Source organism: Filicampus tigris, chromosome 16 (assembly GCF_054856515.1).
Source record: "Filicampus tigris isolate MCC_2025a chromosome 16, RoL_Ftig_1.0, whole genome shotgun sequence".
Classification (NCBI taxonomy): Eukaryota; Metazoa; Chordata; class Actinopteri; order Syngnathiformes; family Syngnathidae; genus Filicampus; species Filicampus tigris.
This window is the reverse complement of record NC_141232.1, coordinates 17732751-17752008: the sequence shown is the minus strand read 5'-3', so window position 1 is coordinate 17752008 and position 19258 is coordinate 17732751. Positions and strand designations below refer to the sequence as shown.

The following is a 19258-nucleotide window of genomic DNA, read 5'->3' as shown; positions in this document are numbered from 1 at the left end:
TAATTGTTTTCCTACGATTATGTCAATTTTGTAATCGTGGAGTGTAATAATCGAAATCGTAATTCAAATCGAATTTCGATTAATTGTATAGCCTTAGTTTTCATGTATTTGATGGTATGATGTCATTTTCTATCATATTTGCATTTTCTATCATATAAACATGTTGTTTACAGCCGGAATCAGCTGTTAGCACTCCGTGCTAACCCCGCGCCGGCTCCCGGGGCGAGACCCGATATCTCCCGTGAGCTGAGGAGGAAGAGACAGGGATCTCGTGCGGGGATTAAACGCCGGGAAAGGAGGAGACGATACCATCCCGTCCTCCCGTCTGTTATCATGGGGAATGTTAGATCGCTCCCCAACAAGATGGACGAGCTAGCGGCGCTTACCCGGCATGAGAGGGACTTCCGGGTGGCTAGCCTGATGCTATTCACGGAGTCGTGGCTAACAGCGCTAACGCCGAACGCGGTCGTAGAATTGGACGGCTTCCAAATCATACGCGTGGACAGGACGCTGGAGAGTGGAAAGAAGAAAGGAGGAGGGCTGGCTGTGTTTGTGAACGATAGATGGTGTAATCCTGGGCACGTCACGATTAAGGAGCAGCTTTGCAGCAGGGATATTGAGCTGCTAGCTGTTGGCATGAGGCCATTCTACATCCCGCGAGAGTTTAGTCATGTGATCGCGGTGACCGTCTACGTCCCACCAGCTGCCAGCAGCGACACAGCCTGTGATGTCTTGACTGCAGCAGTGAGCAGGCTACAAACACAGCACCCAAATGCCCTGATACTCATCTCTGGTGACTTTAATCATGCCTCCCCTTCCTCCTCTCTGCCTTCATTCACACGGTTCAGAGATGGTCTGGAGAGGCCGAGGAGGCCTTAAAGGACTGCTTCAGCACAACTGTGTGGGAAGTATTCAGCGATGCTCACGGGGAAGGCATTAGTAGTCTAACGGACACTGCTACAGACTATATAAATTTCTGCATGGAGAACACCATACCCACCAGGAAAGTAAGGTGTTTCTCCAACAACAAACCCTGGATCACACCAGACATAAAGGCTCTCCTGAAGGAGAAGAGGAGGGCTTTTCAGGCAACATAGAGGAGCGGAAGACTGTGCAGCGCCAGCTGAGGAGGAGGATCAGAGAGGGGAAAAGGTCCTACAGGAAGAGGATGGAGGAGCAGCTGCTGCAGAATAACGCCATGGGAGTCCGGAGGGGCCTGAAGACCATCTCAGGCCACGGACAACCCAAGACCCGGACTGGGGGCGACCTGCAGTGGGCAAATGAGCTGAACTTCTTTTTCAATAGGTTCGATCAGATGCCTGCCCTCACTCAGTGTCTCCTGCTGCAGCCTCCACCTACTTTCTCCACAGTCTCCAGCTCCCAGCTACACCAGATAGCCACCACTCCCTCCTGCCCATTCTTGGCCTTCACAACATCTCAGGTGAGGAACCAGCTGAAGAAGATGAAGGCGAGGAAGGCAGCGGGTCCAGATGGCATCAGCCCCCAGCTCCTCAAATCCTGCGCAGACCAGCTGTGTGGAATTGTCCAGCACATGTTCAACCTGAGCCTGAAGCTGGGTGGGGTCCCCCAGCTATGGAAAACATCCTGCCTGGTCCCGGTGCCAAAGACCCCCCACCCGAAGGCGCTCAACAGCTTCAGACCCGTGGCGCTGACGTCTCACCTGATGAAGACCCTGGAGAGACTGGTCCTTGTCCACCTGCGCCCCCTGGTGAGCTCCTCAATGGACCCACTCCAGTTCGCATATCAGCCTGGCATCAGTGTGGATGATGCCATCATCTACCTCCTCCACAGTTCACTCTCCCACCTGGAGAAGGCGGGGAGCACTGTGAGGATCATGTTCCTTGATTTCTCCAGTGCTTTCAACACCATCCAGCCCACCCTACTGGGAGACAAGCTGGAGCGGGCGGGGGTGGCCCACCACCTCACCACATGGATCCAGGATTACCTCACAAACCGGCCGCAGCATGTGAGGACACAGGACTGTGTGTCTTACGTGCTCCTCTGTAGCACGGGGGCCCCACAGGGAACTGTCTTGGCTCCCTTCCTGTTCACCCTCTACACCTTGGACTTCAACTACAACACCCCTACCTGTCACCTGCAGAAGTTCTCTGACGACTCTGCGATTGTCAGCCTCATCACAGGCGGAGATGATCGGGAGTACAGAGAACTTACTCAGGGATTTGTGGACTGGTGCCAGCAGAACCGCCTCCTGATCAATGCGGGGAAATCCAAAGAAATGGTGGTGGATTTCGGTAGGCGCCAGCACTCTTCACCTGCACCAGTGAATATCCGGGGAACAGATGTTGAGAGAGTCTCAACTTACAAGTTCCTGGGTGTTCATCTGAACAATTAACTGGACTGGTGCGACAACACAGACGCCCTCTGCAGGAAGAGTCAGAGCAGACTCTTCCTACTCAGGAGACTGAGGTCTTTTGGTATTCAGGGGACACTCCTCAGGAACTTTTATGACTCGGTGGTTGCATCGGTCATCTTCCAGGGAGTGGTCACCTGGGCAGGCGGCGTCTCGGCCCGGGACAAGAAGCGGCTGGACAAACTGGTCAGGAGGGCTCTGTCCTGGGCTGCTCCCTGGACTCTGGACTCGGTGGGGGACAGGAGGATGTTGGCCAAGCTGTCATCAATGCTGGACAACCCGGACCACCCCCTCCAGGGAACCCTAACAGCACTCCACAGCACCTTCAGTGACAGACTGTTACACCCTCGCTGTGCAAAGGAGAGATTCCGCCGTTTGTTCTTGCCTGCTGCTGTCAGACTCTTTAACAAGAACATTTTGTAGTCTCTACAAACTGGCGAACATTAGTGCAATTGTGCAGTCCTGCACCTGAGCTCATATCGTGCAATACCCAATATTCCCCACTATTGTAATACCGTGCAATACCCAATATTCCCCACTACTGTAATACCGTGCAATACTCAACATTCCCCACTACTGTTAGTCTAGCTTTATTTTTATCCAATGCTGTTCCTTACATTTCACTACAGTACTGCAGCACTGTCACTTACTTAGAGTATTTTTCCTCTGTACTATGTACAGGCCAAAATGAGTGTTCCTCATACTTTTTATGTAGATGTATGTTGGTGTGTATATACATGTGTATATACACATGTTACTGCGTATATTTACATAGGTTTGATCCTGAATGTTTGCCGTCGATGTTATACATTAATGGCTACATTATGCCGCTGTCCCTGTGTAACCTATATCTTAGCTGCTGTAACAATGAAAATTTCCCCACTGTAGGATCAATAAAGGCATTCTTATTCTAGAAAAATCGCAATACAATTTTTTCCTAAAATTGTTCACTGCTAGCACTGAGCAGCTTGGTCTTTTTTAAATTCATATATTTATTTATTTTTTTCATGACGCGTAGCCACACTTCTGACCTGTGTCGAACATCCACGATTATCACACCTGTAGTGTCATGTAGTCCTCCTTGCTGTCTGTGTGATGTCGGCCGACTCGGCGCTAGCTGCTCGCCGGTGCGGTGCGCACACAAATTTCCTATTGGTTGTACTACGCTCGTGTCTGTTGATTGATCCGCGCAGTGCGCACACTATTGTTACTTAGTCTTTTTGGGCGGCTTCTTCCTTGAGATGGATTAGGAATGGAAATGTAGCACCAACATTTTAAAACCTGAACGATTCTGGGAGAACCAAAGTATTAGTCCCGGTTCCACTTGGTTCCCGATTCCCGGTGCACAACCCTACTATTTACTGCAGTCATATCCAAAGTCCAGCCCGGGGGCCAAATGCGACCCGTGTTCAAATTTCTACCAGCCTCTGGCATAAAATTAATAATGAGTGGCCTGTCAATAGTGTTGACCACAGTACAAAATGCACATGTAAAAAAAAAAAAAATATATATATATATATATATATATGTATATAATATATGTATATAATGTATATATATTATATATATATATATATATATATATATTTATTTTTTATTATTTTTTTTCACTACCAGATGTCATCAGGCCTGTGGCTTGCCTCGCGTGCTTTCGGAAATGCACTCTGAGCGCGCACTGCCTCTCCAAAAACACCACTCTCAAAGTCGTGTTATGTGTCAGAGTGAACACCTTGCTGCATGACCTTTTGTGTGGCCGTTTGCAGCCCTTTTCTAAAATAGAGACTGTAGTGAAGAAAAAGATAGCTGACCAAGAGGGCCGTTGCTTCCAGGACAAATGGAAATTGCCGTATTTTTTCACTGAAAAACAACTGTGTCTGCCGAGTTCGCTAAGATAATGTGGCTGTTTTGAAGAAATTCAATATCGAGAGTCGCTACCAGACGAAACATGCAAACAACGACAAGGTGACTGGTTTCAAATGCCGTGAAAAATTTAAGCAACTTGAAGCTGAATGGTCGGCCGATATTTTAGTTTATTTTTCATAAATTTCTGTTTTTTTCTGTCAAGATGGGGTGCTGAGTGTACATTAATGAGAAATAAAACGTTTTTGATTTTGGCAAATGGCTGCAATGACACAGAAAGTGAAAAATGTCAAGGGGTCTGAATACTTTCCGTACCCACTGTATTTATTTACCGTATTTTCCGGGCTATGAGCCGTACCGTCATATAAGCCGCACCCGCTCTATTTTTTTTTTTTAATTTGGGGGGAAAAACGTATATAAGCCGCACCTTTATATGAGCCCCACCTATCTATGTTGAAAACTTTTATATTTACTGCATTTACAGAAAAATTATGAACTGTAAATGTACATGTATGTACCTGAGCAGATTCTTTCCAAACAGTGCCTTTTAACACTGCGGCAATGTTGCTGATTAAAACAGAACAGAACCAAGAGAAAATAAACAGTACTAATCGTCATTTCGCTGCCACTCCAGTTGGTCAGCTAATGTCCACCAGACTCCACCATCTATTAGGGGTGTAACGGTACACGTGGGTGTATTAAAAAACCCTTGCCACCCCCCTGGTATTTTTACCTGAACTCCTAAAAAGGTGCACCAAAAGTAAAACTGAAGCTGTACTTTAACCGCTTGGAGTATCAGCATAGTTTTGGTCTCTTTTTGAAGATAATACTTTGAATGTTTCTCCTCAACTGTCAGAATCTTTTTAAGTGCGACTGGCACTGAATTATGGAAGTTTGAATACATAAGAGAAGGCGGATTTTATGTCCGCCTATGTTTTTTCTTTTCCAAAAATCTGCCTAAAAATGTTGTATTAGGTGGTGGACTAAAATAACACAACGGGATTACAGCTCAAAGGCTCCTCCAATTCCATTTCAAATTTGACAATGATACGAAAGAAAATGAGCATTTTACAGTTTTACTAAGGGGATGTCCAGGCGAACCAAAAGTGTGCCATTTGGGTGGTCCCATTGCAACCACATACGAAGGAGAAAAGGCTGCAATTGTGGAATGCTTCAACAATCATGAGTTGTAATGAAAAGTAAGATTTGGCACTATCACATCCTACATCCGGATTTAAAAAAAAAACGCAGAAAAATCAAAGGTGACGCGATATGACGTGCGCTCTGACGCACAGCCCTGATGTCGCTGGGCTTGGAAAGTGTGTGTTCGCCCGGTGTTTTGGTTGAAAACAGTTTCCATGTTTTTTTTTTAAGAATTTCATTGGCCGTTGAATGCGTCAATCGCCATCTTAGCAAGTTTGGTTGTGACTGCAAACTGACGAATCATCCATATGCAGCGGTGGTACTATTCACGCATGGAATATGTTCATTGGCTGTTGTTGAACTCTGACAAGGAAACATTAGTTTATTGGATCAAGTAAGCAATCAATCAAACGAAGGTCCAGCCTATGTTTTGAAAGCTTGTCTGTCTAAATCCGTCGAAACTCAATCTACAATGGAAAATATGTACATATGTATATGTATCTGATAGCAACCTGTAACGGTTGCAGCAGCTAATAACGTGGCTTTATGGATGTCAGGCTTGTTGTGGACTAACTATATTACTAGAATACTTTTACTGGACCCTTGTCGACGTAATATAATCATTGATGATGGATTATGAAATTGTGTCGGACATACTAGACGTATTTCATGAACCTCGGAAACATCACAACTCAGCAAAACACAAATCCGGCCAGAACACAGATAAACCAGTTCGTTACAATATGCTGTTGCACATTCAAAGATTTTAATGCCTAAAAAGTGTAGATAATTTTATAGACTTAAAGTTACTGTATTTCACTATAAAGAGTTTTAATATAGTTAGCAATAATTGTAACTCATTGAATTTTTTTCATCACAAAAAGTGTATATGTACTGTAATGACAACTTTTAACTTGAATACTTAACACAGCTGTTGCTGCTAATTGTTTAAAGATTTCAGTGTCTTAATAATTTACAAAATTAAGTGATCTTTATTGTTAGTGTATTTTTATTCTGGTGTAATTTCTTAGACTATAGTTCACTTTTATTTTTTCTAAAGAATATACCGTTTACTTGTCATCTTTTCAAAATGAACATATTAAAAAAAAACTTTTTTTTTTTTTTGGGCCCGAAAATATACCAAACTGAAGTTTCCAAGAAACCGAACCAAAACAAAATGTGATTTAGGGTACCGTTACATCCCTACCTACATACATCTTGTTTTATCTTAATAAAGTCAGCCAAACTAACACACGACGTGCTGCCAACTGTACTAAATCAACAATAGCATTTCACATCGAAACAACAGAAGTAACATGAGCCAATCGCATTCATGTGCACTTCATGGACCTCTCGGAAAACATAAAATCAAAGAATTACAATACCTAATGCAGTAACCTAGTGCATAGCGCCCTCGCCTGTTGAACTCCTCCACCTGCAGTCACATCCAGCAAATGTATTGTATTGAATTGTACTGTAATTCCGTTTGGAGCGCCCCGAGCGGTGGAAGAAAATTCCACAGAATAGCCGCATCGGACTATAAGCCGCATGGCTCAAAACCTAGGGAAAAAGTAGCGGCTTATAGTCCGGAAAATACGGTAATATTCAGTTAACTTCATAAGATATTGTTCTGACCCTAGGAACAGCCGCATCTTTTGTTTTTGTTTGAAATCAAAACAAAGATAAGTGAAAATGTAACATTTCTTTCTGTCTTTGAAATTTTGGAGGACTTTATTTGGTGCAGAAAACTATGGGGAGTTATTGTTTAAGTTTTCATTTAACTTTTAAAGTCATGTCGATGACCCTGGGAGTTCCCTTTTTATTATATTATAAATATTACAAAAATAATTATAAATATTAAGAATAATAAAATTCACTCACAATGCAAATCTGAAAAAATGTTAAATAAACATATGCTTAAAGATGATTAAACAAAGCTCATAGTCTTAATTTTTTATGTTTATTTTTTTTAAGCCAATATTTTCCATTTTTACTGAAAATGAATATCGGCTCCAAATATCGGTTATTGGCTTCCTTGACTACTAATAATTGACACCGGTATCGGCCCTGAAAAAAAACTTATCAGCCTATCTCTAGTTAGTACTTATCTGTTGAAACTGCCTACCCATCACCTAGTTTCAACTGTCAATTGAACCCATGTTGCTTTTATTTGCATTGTCAGAGAGATCCTGGTTGAAGAAAGCAATGTCCAGAGAGTTGATTCTCCAGTAACAGTAAGTGTAATTTTTGTGTTTCTCATGTCGGCCATATGTTATAACATTTTGATTAGTGATGATGATTATCCTTTTTACAGGTTTGTGGTGATATACATGGTCAGTTCTACGACTTGAAGGAGCTTTTTAGAGTAAGTTATTTCGAGACCTTTTTCCATTCAAAATGATTTTCATTTTATATCCTGTAAATGTCTATTGGATTATCTTGTTAAGTGATGCATGTTTTTTCATGTTGGTCTGAACGATTTATACTTTTTTAATTGAAATCGCAATTCAGGACAACGTGATCACACGATAGCTGAAGCTTCGTTTATTCTACTGCACAGTTGACGAGGTATTGGCATCGATGATACTGCTAATCTATCCGGTACTTAAACAGAATTCTGATATGTTCTTTTTTCTTTCGAAAAACACCAAAACTAATACTAGAATGACTGTATTTTCGTGACCATACGGCGCACCGTATTAAAAGGCGTTGCTCCGTTACTGGTGCTATTCCTGTATTTAACGCATTTACGGCGCACCATATTATTGGTCGCAGGCACGGTAAAGTGCACTAGCTTAAAACATACGGTAGCCTGCATGCACGCTAAAACATACGCCAGTATGCATGCTAACGTATGTTTTTAGAAACAGCGGGAGCAAAACTGAGTTCGGTTGTACTTAACTGAAGTATTTAACAATGTACTCAGGTTATTTTTTGATCAATCCTTATCCACTAACCCATCAAAGTCCTCATCTTCTGTATCCAAATTTAACAGCATGGCAAGTTCTCTTCAAACACGGCAGGTTCCTTCTCGTCATTGTCCGAGTCAGTCTCGTTTCTGTGCGGCTCCTAAGAAATGATGCCGGTCGGCTTTTGCAAAAGCTCGCACAACAGTGTAAGCAGACACATTAGCCCAAGCATCCATAATCCATTCACAAATTGTGGCCTAACTCGCCTGGTGCTGCCTCCGAGTCTTTGGAAAGATGTATTTGCCATCTGTTATCTATCGCTCCCACGCCGCTCGCAACTTCACTTTGAATGCCCTTTTTACATCCATGTCCAGCGGTTAGGGTTCCTTCGTCAAGCCTCCTGGAATGATGGCAATCTCCTAGTTCATTTGCTGCACTTGGTTTTTCACAGCAGCTGTGAGATGGGCGCACATGGAGTCACAGATCAACAGGGACAGTGACACGTGGAAAAAACCATCCGGTCTCCTAACGTACACCGCAGTCAGCCACTCGCTCATTTTCTCCTCATCCATCCAGCTCTTTTGGCTGGCCTTGATGTTGACTCCGGCTGGAAACCTTTCTTTAAGCATCTTCCTCTTAAAAATCACCATAGGTGGCAGTTTCTGTTAGTGCTGTCAAATTTACCGCATTATCTGGCACTAATTCAATTTTTTAATTGATCACGTCAAAAAATTTGACGCATTTAACGCATGCGCAGAATGACCGCCCATGCATAATCCCACTCAGAAGTGCAGTGAGCAGCAGAGCGGACGCGTGTCGCCCGCGGGAGTATAAAGAAGCATTTGGAAAGAAGATGGCAGCTTTAAATCTCAGAAATGTGAATAAATTGGTTTGCCTCAGCGACTGAGGATGAGTAGAGAAGAGGGCTGTCTTGTTTTGTGATAGCCAGTTTAAAGGAGGAACACACAACGTGCTGATACCACCTACAGCAGGGGTGCCCATTAAGTAGATCGTGAGCTACCAGTCGCTCACGAAGGGAGTGTCGGTAGCTCTCATGGCATTAACGCACTGCTAGCGTTCCCAGTTTTATGCTATTGATATAGCTGCCTGTCGTAGGCCTGTTGCATACCTCACTGCAGTTATGCTAAGTACTCCAGTACTGTATATATTGTACATACAGTATGGCGAATTCCAAGTGTATTGTAAAATAAATAAATAAATAAAGTAGGTAGCTCATTTGGACTTATTTTATCAGTAGCTCGCAGGCTGAAAAAGCGTGGGCACGCCTGACCTACAGCATAGCACAGCATAACCCGTCATCTGAGCCAATCAAATTCGTGTGCACTTCAGTGCAAATATAAACTCTAAGAATATTACAAGGTCCACATATAAATTACACACACAGACACTAGGGGTGTAACGGTACACTCGGGTGTATTAATACGTTTCGGTATGGCATGTTCGGTTCGGTCCACTTGCGTTCGGTTCGGTCCACTTGTTAGCGCAAGCTTACCCCACGGACGCTGACTGTTTGCTTGCGGGAGACGAGAGTAGCGGCACAAAACAGATAGCCAGAGCTCGAAGGTCCCCGCGTACACTGCGCTCTCCTGTTTGGGAACATTCTGGCTTTCCTGTTAAAATCGCCAATGGGGAAAGGTACGTGGAGGAGTCCCAAAGTTGTGTGCCGACATTGCTACATGAGATTGGCGGCTCTGTTGCAGATACTGTAGCACGTCTAACATGCACGGCATCATTTGACTGTGAATGTTTCCTAGACGAGGGAGCAAAAACGAAAAAAAGAAAGCACCAAGACTGACCTCCTTGAAAATGTTCAATTTTCATTTCTTCTGCAAGCATTATTACCCTCAGTCTTGTGACTGTAGAGAAGTTTCTCCCGGCTGTTCTTTGATCCTGAATTCATTGCTCAAGTTGCTTCCTCTACTTGCGAACCATGGATTTGTTGAGCTTGAATTCTCTCGCGGCTGCTCGATTCCGATGTTCCAACTGCATAACTGATAGCTTGCAAGTAAAACTGTGCTTTGTAAGCGCGTCTTTTCGTATGTGCCATTTTCAATATTTTGCACAATGCACATACCGACACTATTTACCTACTGGGGGTGTGCCTTTAGTATCCTCTTTCACGCCCACCCTCCCCCCTTTAATGTCCTCACTCACGTCCGCCTTTCCTCTATATAAGCAGCGTGTCGGCAGACGATGGTCCCAGTCAGTCAAGCGGAGTGCTCATCAAAGACACACAACAACATTTACAGATTTTGGAACTCTGTGCACACACCTTGTCTATTTTGGACAACATTTTTCGTGAAAATACGGTAACACTGCTTTGTTCTCTCTCGCTCTATTTTTTTCTCTTTATTTGTATTTATTTCTTGCTCACGGTTTTCAGTTCGGTATGCCTTGATTTAAAAAAATGTTGCTAGTTAAATGTGAAAGTGTATATTCACATTATTTCGAATTACTATTATTCAAATTATTGGTTTCTATCTATGTCAGTGACATATAATGGCAGGCAAAACAAATAACTTCTCTTCACTTGGATGGCAAAAGTTGCAACCAACCTGTGTATTCCTCTGTTGCCATTCACACAACAGAATAAGTCATGTTTCCCGGTTGGGGTGTCCCGATCCGATAATTCTATCGGATATCGGTCGGATAACACCCCAAAAAACTGTAGGCTATCGGATTTTATCGGAATGTATCCAAAATCTCCGATATTAATAATGTTCCTTAGCCATTACCATTTACTATATACAAGCAGTCCATTCCAGACTCGGGAAGTTTAATATGACAAACCTCCTCACACATTTGAAATAAACGTCACAACAGCATGAGGATTTTCAGAAGAGCTCAGAGGCTGAGTAGAGCAGTGTTACATGCACACGAGTTCAGAGGTTCACACAGCGCTAATGCAATCAGCAACGCCATGGAGAAGATGCTGAATGAATGGAATATTGATAAAAAAGAAGATACTTTCTGTACTAAGAGACAATGTTCCTAATATGAAAAAGGTTATGGATCAGCTAGGTGTGCTAAGTTTAGGATATTTTGCGCACAGCCTTCAGCTTGTAGTACATGAAGGACTCCTGCCACCGCGAGCTTTAAGTGAGGCACTTGTCAATGGAAGAAAATAGTGTGCCACATCAAACATTCCCCAAAGGCTTATTTAACCCTCGAGGACCTGCAAATGGAACTGAACGTCACACCAAAATGTCTACAGCAGGATGTCCGGACACGATTGAGTAGTACCAAGCACATGATTGACAGCCTCACTCATAATAAATGACCACTGCATGCATATTTATCTAAAGCAAACACCCTGCCAGCCACTCTAACAGCAAATCAGTGGGGGATGTTGGAGAAGGCCTCAAAAGTTCTGACTCCATTTGAAGAGTAAACAACTAACGCGAGTACCGCCTCTGCTACCGCAGCTGGTGTCATTCCTTTTTGTCCATGTCCTGAAACGGTTTCTCTCAAAAGAGAGTGAAGATGGTCATGGTATTCAAACTATGAAAGCCACCCTTCTAGATGCAGTCCACAGACGTTTCAGACATGACATGCAAGATTAGTTGAAGTTCCATTCACCATCAATAAAGTATCCAGTCACCCCAAAATAATGGTGGTTGTGAGTTGAAGTCCAGTGATCTGCGGTTATAGCAATACATTTGTTTGAATCCCTCACCAAAACATCAAATTTGCTTTTCTTTTCACCACCATACATCTTGCTGATTTTAGTCATCACTGCAGTCCTGCACGGTGGTTTGTATGATGGGTCATTAGACGCTCTTTGCAACACCTCAATTAATGCCTTGTCTTCCACTTTGTTGATCAGCCTGCAATTCATCACTATTCACTTTGCAAGAACATAAGTCAGTCGTAGACTTGCTCATACGTGGGCTGTTCCTCGAGTTTAGTTTTGTCGAAAAGCTTTGCGATGGCACACTACATTAGCGTCTTCATTGCTGTGTCTTTAGTCGCGGCGGGTTACTTTGCATTTATGTGTGTTAATTTTGGGTACCACCCGATTCGATTGGGTTTTCCTTAACTGAAAAGCCAATAGTTTACTTGCTTTATTCCCCTTCTCATAATAATTTCTTTTCACGAATCGGAGCATTCCCTCTGCCTTGTATGTAAGTAATTTGTCCAGCTTTTCCTTCTCTTGATTTAACAAATCTAATGTGTCCCGGCATCCCAACGTTTTGTGTACTTTTTCCAGCCTCTTAATTCCAGCCTCCAGTGCAATTGATTTGCTGTGGCGACCCCTGAGGGGGAAAGCCGAAAGGATAACAACAATGCAAGTCGTTTTGCCTCTGTTTTTATAATCCTGATGTGATTTGAATGATGTGTCCCCTCATAACAGCGTTGGTGTCATCCCATAAAATAGATTGTGGATCCTCCATTATCATTATCATCAATTATCATTTATATCCATATATTCACTCAGCCTTGCATTTGAGGATTGTTTAATGTTGAGACATTAAGTCTCCAGTATCGAAATTGGTTTTTCTTGAGCTTTATTGTCAACACGACTCGGCTATGATCCGACAGAGTCATCGGTTCTATTTCACACTCTATCATTTTATGTACATCAGCCTTTGAAATAATGAACATAAGTCAAGCATAACTCCCACATACCTGTGACCTATACTGTATGTGAAGTCTCTGTCGATGGGGTGGTGATATCGCCACACATCAATCAAGCCAAGTCCATCCATCATTCCCAAAAACTGCAACAGATTTTCTAGTTCGACATCCCTTACCAGCAGGTTAACCTTTGAAATCAATCCACAATTATAATAACCCACAACCACTATTATTCCCTCCCCTTCATCCACCAGTTTTGCTGCCATATTGTTAAAGAAAAATTGATAGTCCTCTTTTGTTGCGTATATGTTCAGCAAAGTGAACAAACCTATTCTGCCCAACTGTACCTACTGTATAACCATAATGTACCCGCCTTCCCTGTCTTTAAGTACCTTCTCACAGTTAAAAAAAAAACAAAAAAACAATCCTCCTGACGAAAATAGCAACTCCATATTTTCTCCCTCCTTCGTGAGATGCACCATATGTTTGTTCTACTCAATCCCTCCTTAATTTTTTTTACATTTTTTTGACAAGTTTTTTTTACTTCTTCCTACTCCCTTTGAACATATAACTTCACTGAATTAAGATAAGTATTGATCTTTGATTTTGTTTGTTTTGTTTTTTTCCTCATGTCTTTCATGTTGTTTATATGTTCAATAAATCAATCATTCAATCAATTAAATTTCAAATGTTCTGCTCCATTCAAATGGGTTTCTTGTACCCTTGATATTGTAATTAACCACATTCAAACCATCCGTCAATCCTTAATGTCAAGATACTTTTCAGTCACCTTTTCAGTCATCAATACCTAACGCACCATCGGTTGTCAAGGAAGTAACACGAAACAAAACAGAAGACAATAACAGTTTCCAATAAAGAACATTAAAACTCAAACATATCAAACTGGGTTCCAAGTCCTCAATAGGTCTGTCTTGAACAAAGACCAGTCCCCGAGTGAAAACTGGCAGAGGGTGGCGGAGTCCCTCCAGGATAATGTCACAGTATGAAGCAGTCTGCCTCCGTCAGGTAGACCACTGCAGCTCTACATTGGCTGAGTGTAAACCACTCGTATTGAATCAATTGTAGCTGACACTACAACCCAAAATGACTCAATAACATTCTGTAGATACATTCTATACTCGGCATGAATATGAAAACAAAAACTAAATAATATTGTATATATATGTAGTCCAACAACCCCCCCATCAGCAGGACAATGATGAAAACATTTAACTTTAGCAGAGCTAACTGAGAAGACGAGGGGATCACAAAACAAGGGTAAAAGCTCTTGCTTCTTCCATGATATGTCCAGTCAATTTAGGGGAAGAAAAACCTACAGTCCTCCTCCGTGAAAAATCTAACTTTATGGCCGCCGCGCCTGGATTACCGATTCTCCCATCTGTGTTTAGCCAGCTCCCTCTCCACTTTATCCCGGTCGTCGATCCGGATCTGAACATTCAAGCTCCTAAGTACCGGTGCAGCATCCATCACAGTCTGGAAGGTTTTCTCCTCAGAATCCACGGTCATCGTCAGCCGCGCCGGGTACAAGCACCTTGCCTTAAAATTTTTCTCCTTCAGCTGTTTCACGACGTACCTGACCTGGTCGCGTTTCCTCTGCAACTCTGGGGAATAGTCATTATCAAAGTATATCTGCCTCTCGTTCATCTTCACTGTAAGCTGTTTCCATGCTTGCTGCAGGATCTGTTCCTTCACGTTGTAGTCCGCAAAATTTATCACGATAGAGCAAGGAGGATCACTTTCCTTAGGTTTTGACATAGAGGTCATGTGTGCCCGATCAATCTTAATGTCCATCTCAGTTAGCAAGAGTGCAGTCAACACCGTCGGTAGTAGCTTTTTAACAAAAGCCAGCATATCTCTCCCCTCGCTTCCCTCAGGAACCTGGTACAACATCAGGTTTTGCCTTCTTGCACGATTTTGAAGGTCCTCGCACCTTTCCAAAAGTTCAGCTTTGCAGCGCAGCAGAAAGCTGATGGCTTTTCCGTGTGCATCGGAGGTCTTTTCAGTGGTAACTATACACTCCTCAGCTTCCACAACCTTCTTTTCCAGCTTTGTCAGTTGTGCGCTCACGCCTTCTAGTGAAGTTTCCAGTCTCGTAAATGATTCATTTATTTGGCCTTTAAACTCCTTCACATCCATCCTCATCTGTTAAATGTCCTCCCGTATATCTAGGTTTGACTGGACGACAGTTTGTAACATCTCCGCTATGTTTTTCGTCGCAGTTACAGCGCCTTTGCTAGCGCTATCCGCTGTGGGTTCAGCAGGCTTGTTAGCATCAGCTTTTTCCGGCGAGTTCTCCTCCCCGTTTTTGCTCCTAAATTGGTATATAGCAAGTTTATCGCCTAGTGTCTGTCTTCGTGTTTTTGCTCGGCATATTTTTGCCGAGTACTAATCAAAAGTCATTTGATGGTTTGGGTTAGTCATCAGAGCTCGAACATTTGCGTCTCACACAAACATGGTGCCGCCGGAAGTCCAGTGCAGACATTTGAAATGCTCCTTGTTTCCGCTATCCCACTCTGTCCAGGGATGGAATTTTCTAAAACCAAACTTTCCAAACTCATTGTGGTCAAAATTTGTAAACCAAATCAATACAGAAGGCTTTTGGTTGAAATTTGGTTTTGCACTGCAGATTGGTTGTTATAGGGCATGGTGTTTTGATTTGGCATTTGGCTGAGGTGTTATCTTTAAATCATGGCTGCAGCTAAGCAATTATTTAATTGCTGCAACTGAAGACATTTCTGTCTCTTAACTTCACTCTGAAGAAGTACTTGGAGTTCTGATCTGCCATATTGAGCAAAACAACAAGTCTTGTGAAGGAGGCAGTGAATGATGTGTGAATTTAATAGTTTTGATGTTAAAACTTTTATACTTATACTTTTATACTAAATTTAATACAAATTTCAATCGTTATATCACAGTTACGTCTAGACAAAAATCATACCTTGGGTGTCTTCAGGGCAAAATTCAAGGTCATTGCGACGGGTAAATCCAACAAATGTCTATCTAGCTATCTATCGCTCTCTCTCTCTCTCTCTCTCTCTCTCTCTCTCTCTCTCTCTCTCTCTCTCTATATATATATATATATATATATATATATATATATATATATATATATATATATTTATATATATATATATTAGTGCTGTCAAAAATTTGTAATTGATTGCGTCAAAATCCCAGCGGACGCGTGTCGCCCGCGGGAGTATAGAGAAGCATTTTGAAAGAAGAGGTTAGCTTTCAATCCCAGAAATGTGAATGAATTGGTTTTCCTCAGCGACTGAGGACGAGTAGAGAAGAGGACTGTCTTGTTTTGTGTTCGTAAAGTTAGTTTAAAGTAGGAACACACGACGTACTGACACCAACGACATAATCGCACAATGAGCCAATCGCATCCGTGTGCACTTCACCTGTTGCACTGAATGACATTGCACACGTTGTTGGATTACAAAACCTTCAATACAAGAAGATAACATGTCCATTGAGTCCATGTGAGTAATTGAATGAAATTCAAAGCCATGGATAAGATGTGCTGCTACGGACGAGTCAGAACTACCTTCGACTATCCACATTGATGAATAAATGCTGATGGTAAAACAGAATTTCTACCATTACACAAGCATTACAGCAGACCAATCGAAACAGTTTACATCGGCGTGGTCTGTGTCCTCGATGACCTGCAAGTGTATCTGACCACACCATCAGGCACAGGGGTCATCGTCTTGCATAGGCCAGGGAGCATTGGCGCTGGATGGAGGGGCCAGTGGGCCTGAGTGCTGTTCTCGGATGAAAGTCGATTCACATTGAGCAGAAATGATGGCCACCAACGATGTTGGAGACCTCCAAGAAAGGGCTATGCATCAGCCACTGTTGTCACCAAACGAGCTTTTGGTGGTGGCCGTGTTACAGTCTGATCAGGTGTGTCCAGTCGGTAAAGAACTTCCCTACACTTCGTGACATGCCCATACTGCCTGAGTAACATCATTAATCCAGTGATTGTGCCCCTGCATAAACCACACAGGCCTAATTTCATCTTCATGGACGAGAATGCTCCAGCTCATCGAGGTCGCATCATCAGGGAACGGCTGTTGGAGACTGGTGTACCTCAAAATGAACGGCCTGCACTTTCTCCAGACCTGAAACCTAATGAAAACCTGTGGGTCCAGCTGAGTCGCCGTGTCAAGGCTTGAAACTCTGCACCCCTGACCCGAGGGCTGCCCTCCAAGAAGGGTGGGATGCCATGCCTCAGGAGACAATAAGTCGCCTTGTGGTTAGGGTTAGGGGTTAGCATGAGACATCGTTGTCAAGCTGTAGTTGTTGCTCAAAGGCACATGTTGAGTTATTGAGATGTTGAATTTTTTTGTGGTGGTGCACCCACCATTGTTGTTAACTTTTGTTTCAATTAATTGTTTGAGATGAGGAAATTACCAGTGCATCCGTCTACTTAAATGTCCTACTTTCATGATATGATATCACTGTAGTGTGAGCGTTTTACATTTTCCATACATTTTACGTGAAAGCCAAATATCCCTAACTTTTCGTGAGTAATGAAGCGGTGTAGTGAGTAGCGACTATACCTCAAGTGGACCATGTCTTGGACGCAAGATTCAGCTGAGACCACCTCACAAGCTCTGCTCTCGTCTTGCTTCAAAGCAAGCCAATCACCAGGGAATTTCTACACCTTGCTGGGAGGGGGCGACGGAATGTAAGGACAGAAGCGCTTTAAAAGGATGAGGACGGATGGGCTCAGAGGATGATTATTTTTAGGAATAACGACGGAGGGACGAGGACTGAAGGGTACCCAGGTTGCGGACGGAGGACGGACTGTCAAAAAAGGGTATAGTGCCGTCTCTGATGATTCTATTTATATTTTGCACATTCCCTTGGAAACCAGGTATTGTACACTGTACAGATACACTGTATCTAGACATAAAATAAGACGACAGCTACATTAGCAATTTAGCACACGCTCTAAGACCAGAATACGCAAAAGTCTGACATCAGCTATGAGGAAGAGTTCGATTTTAAACGTATATTAAATATTTATATCATCATCAATGTTAATTACATTACTTTCCACCACAGAGTACTGAGTTTAGAGAAATTAATTTAGCTTTGCTAAGGAAGAATGTATTTTATTTTGTTCAATATTCATTGCATAAAAGAAAAAGCAGACATGTTTAAATGAAAATGCAATTTTCATGCAAATTTTATTCTACTTTCTGACCCTTTTTAAAAGAAAATGTTTTTTAAAAAAAACATATTTAAAAAAACAAACAATCACAAATACCCCCAATCTATTATGATTTTCACACTCACCATTACTTTAAGCACCAGTAGATTAAATTGATACATGGTATAAATTTCAGGCCACATTGCTAAGCCCTCAGCCTCTGTTTGAAGATGCTAAGTCTCTTGCAAAATATTGACATATAATCTTACATTTATGTACAAAGAACATGTACATTAGTACAAAATGTAAAACATTTTTGGGTTCAAAAATATATTTTTATATAATCTCTCTCATGTGAAAAACACCTATCTCCATTTTTTTTTTCATTTTCTTATTTTTACCTGAATCATGTTTCCGCGTTACAGACATTGCATTTAAGTAAAAATTAAAAAAGTTTCTAAAATTGGAGATGAGTGTTTTTCACAGGACAGCGACGATGTACACAATTACATGTGAATGCATATTTATACTTGACGTCAAGTAGTACAGTAGGTCTTGCCTTTGAACCATTTTTAAAAACTTGAAAAACGACTGCCTCCCTCTCGTGTCGTGGCATTATTAGAGTAATAGATTTGAATGTTTTTTTCTGTCATGTTTGTAAATGTTACTGTACATTGTGAATATAGCACTGAAGCTTTATTTCAAGAAAATTGCAAATTGAATCGAATCTGTGAGAATTGTATTTTCCCCTAAAATCGTTAAGCTCTGTTGTCTGTATACCTTAATGAGGACGGCCACTCTTCTCATCTCACCATGCATTGTGGCATCCAATACTACGTTTTTTTTTTCCCATGGTAGTTTAGTTAATCATGATTGTTTAAGTGTGTTCATGTTACCCATAGAATGCGTGTCTTCACTATTGAGTTAAATTTGTGTTGCATGTTGTACACGAGACTGTGACTGGAGTGTAATGCAGTAAAACCCCCATCTTGTGCAATTAGACTTAAAGCTAAGGTAAACATTGCATACTGTTTCACCATGGTATTCTAAAGAGTTCTTCCTGGTAATAGTCTCCCAGAAGCATTACATCATGTTGTCTCCCATCGAGTGGTGAACAGAGTCATTACAACTTACAATTCAGAACTGATGTATAAGATAAAGCATTTT

At 42.1% G+C, this 19258-nt stretch overlaps 1 protein-coding gene across 2 annotated transcripts in view; it reads left to right on the top strand.

Moving 5' to 3' along the window:
- LOC147135049 (serine/threonine-protein phosphatase 4 catalytic subunit B) overlaps positions 1 to 19258 on the top strand; it is a 60044-nt gene that overhangs the window by 28969 nt on the left and 11817 nt on the right. For both annotated transcript variants that reach the window (XM_086055172.1, XM_086055171.1), the window contains exons 3-4: positions 7578 to 7629; positions 7710 to 7760. In XM_086055172.1, the coding sequence (XP_085911298.1) occupies positions 7578 to 7629; positions 7710 to 7760 (103 nt within the window). The remainder of the gene's footprint in view (positions 1 to 7577; positions 7630 to 7709; positions 7761 to 19258) is intronic.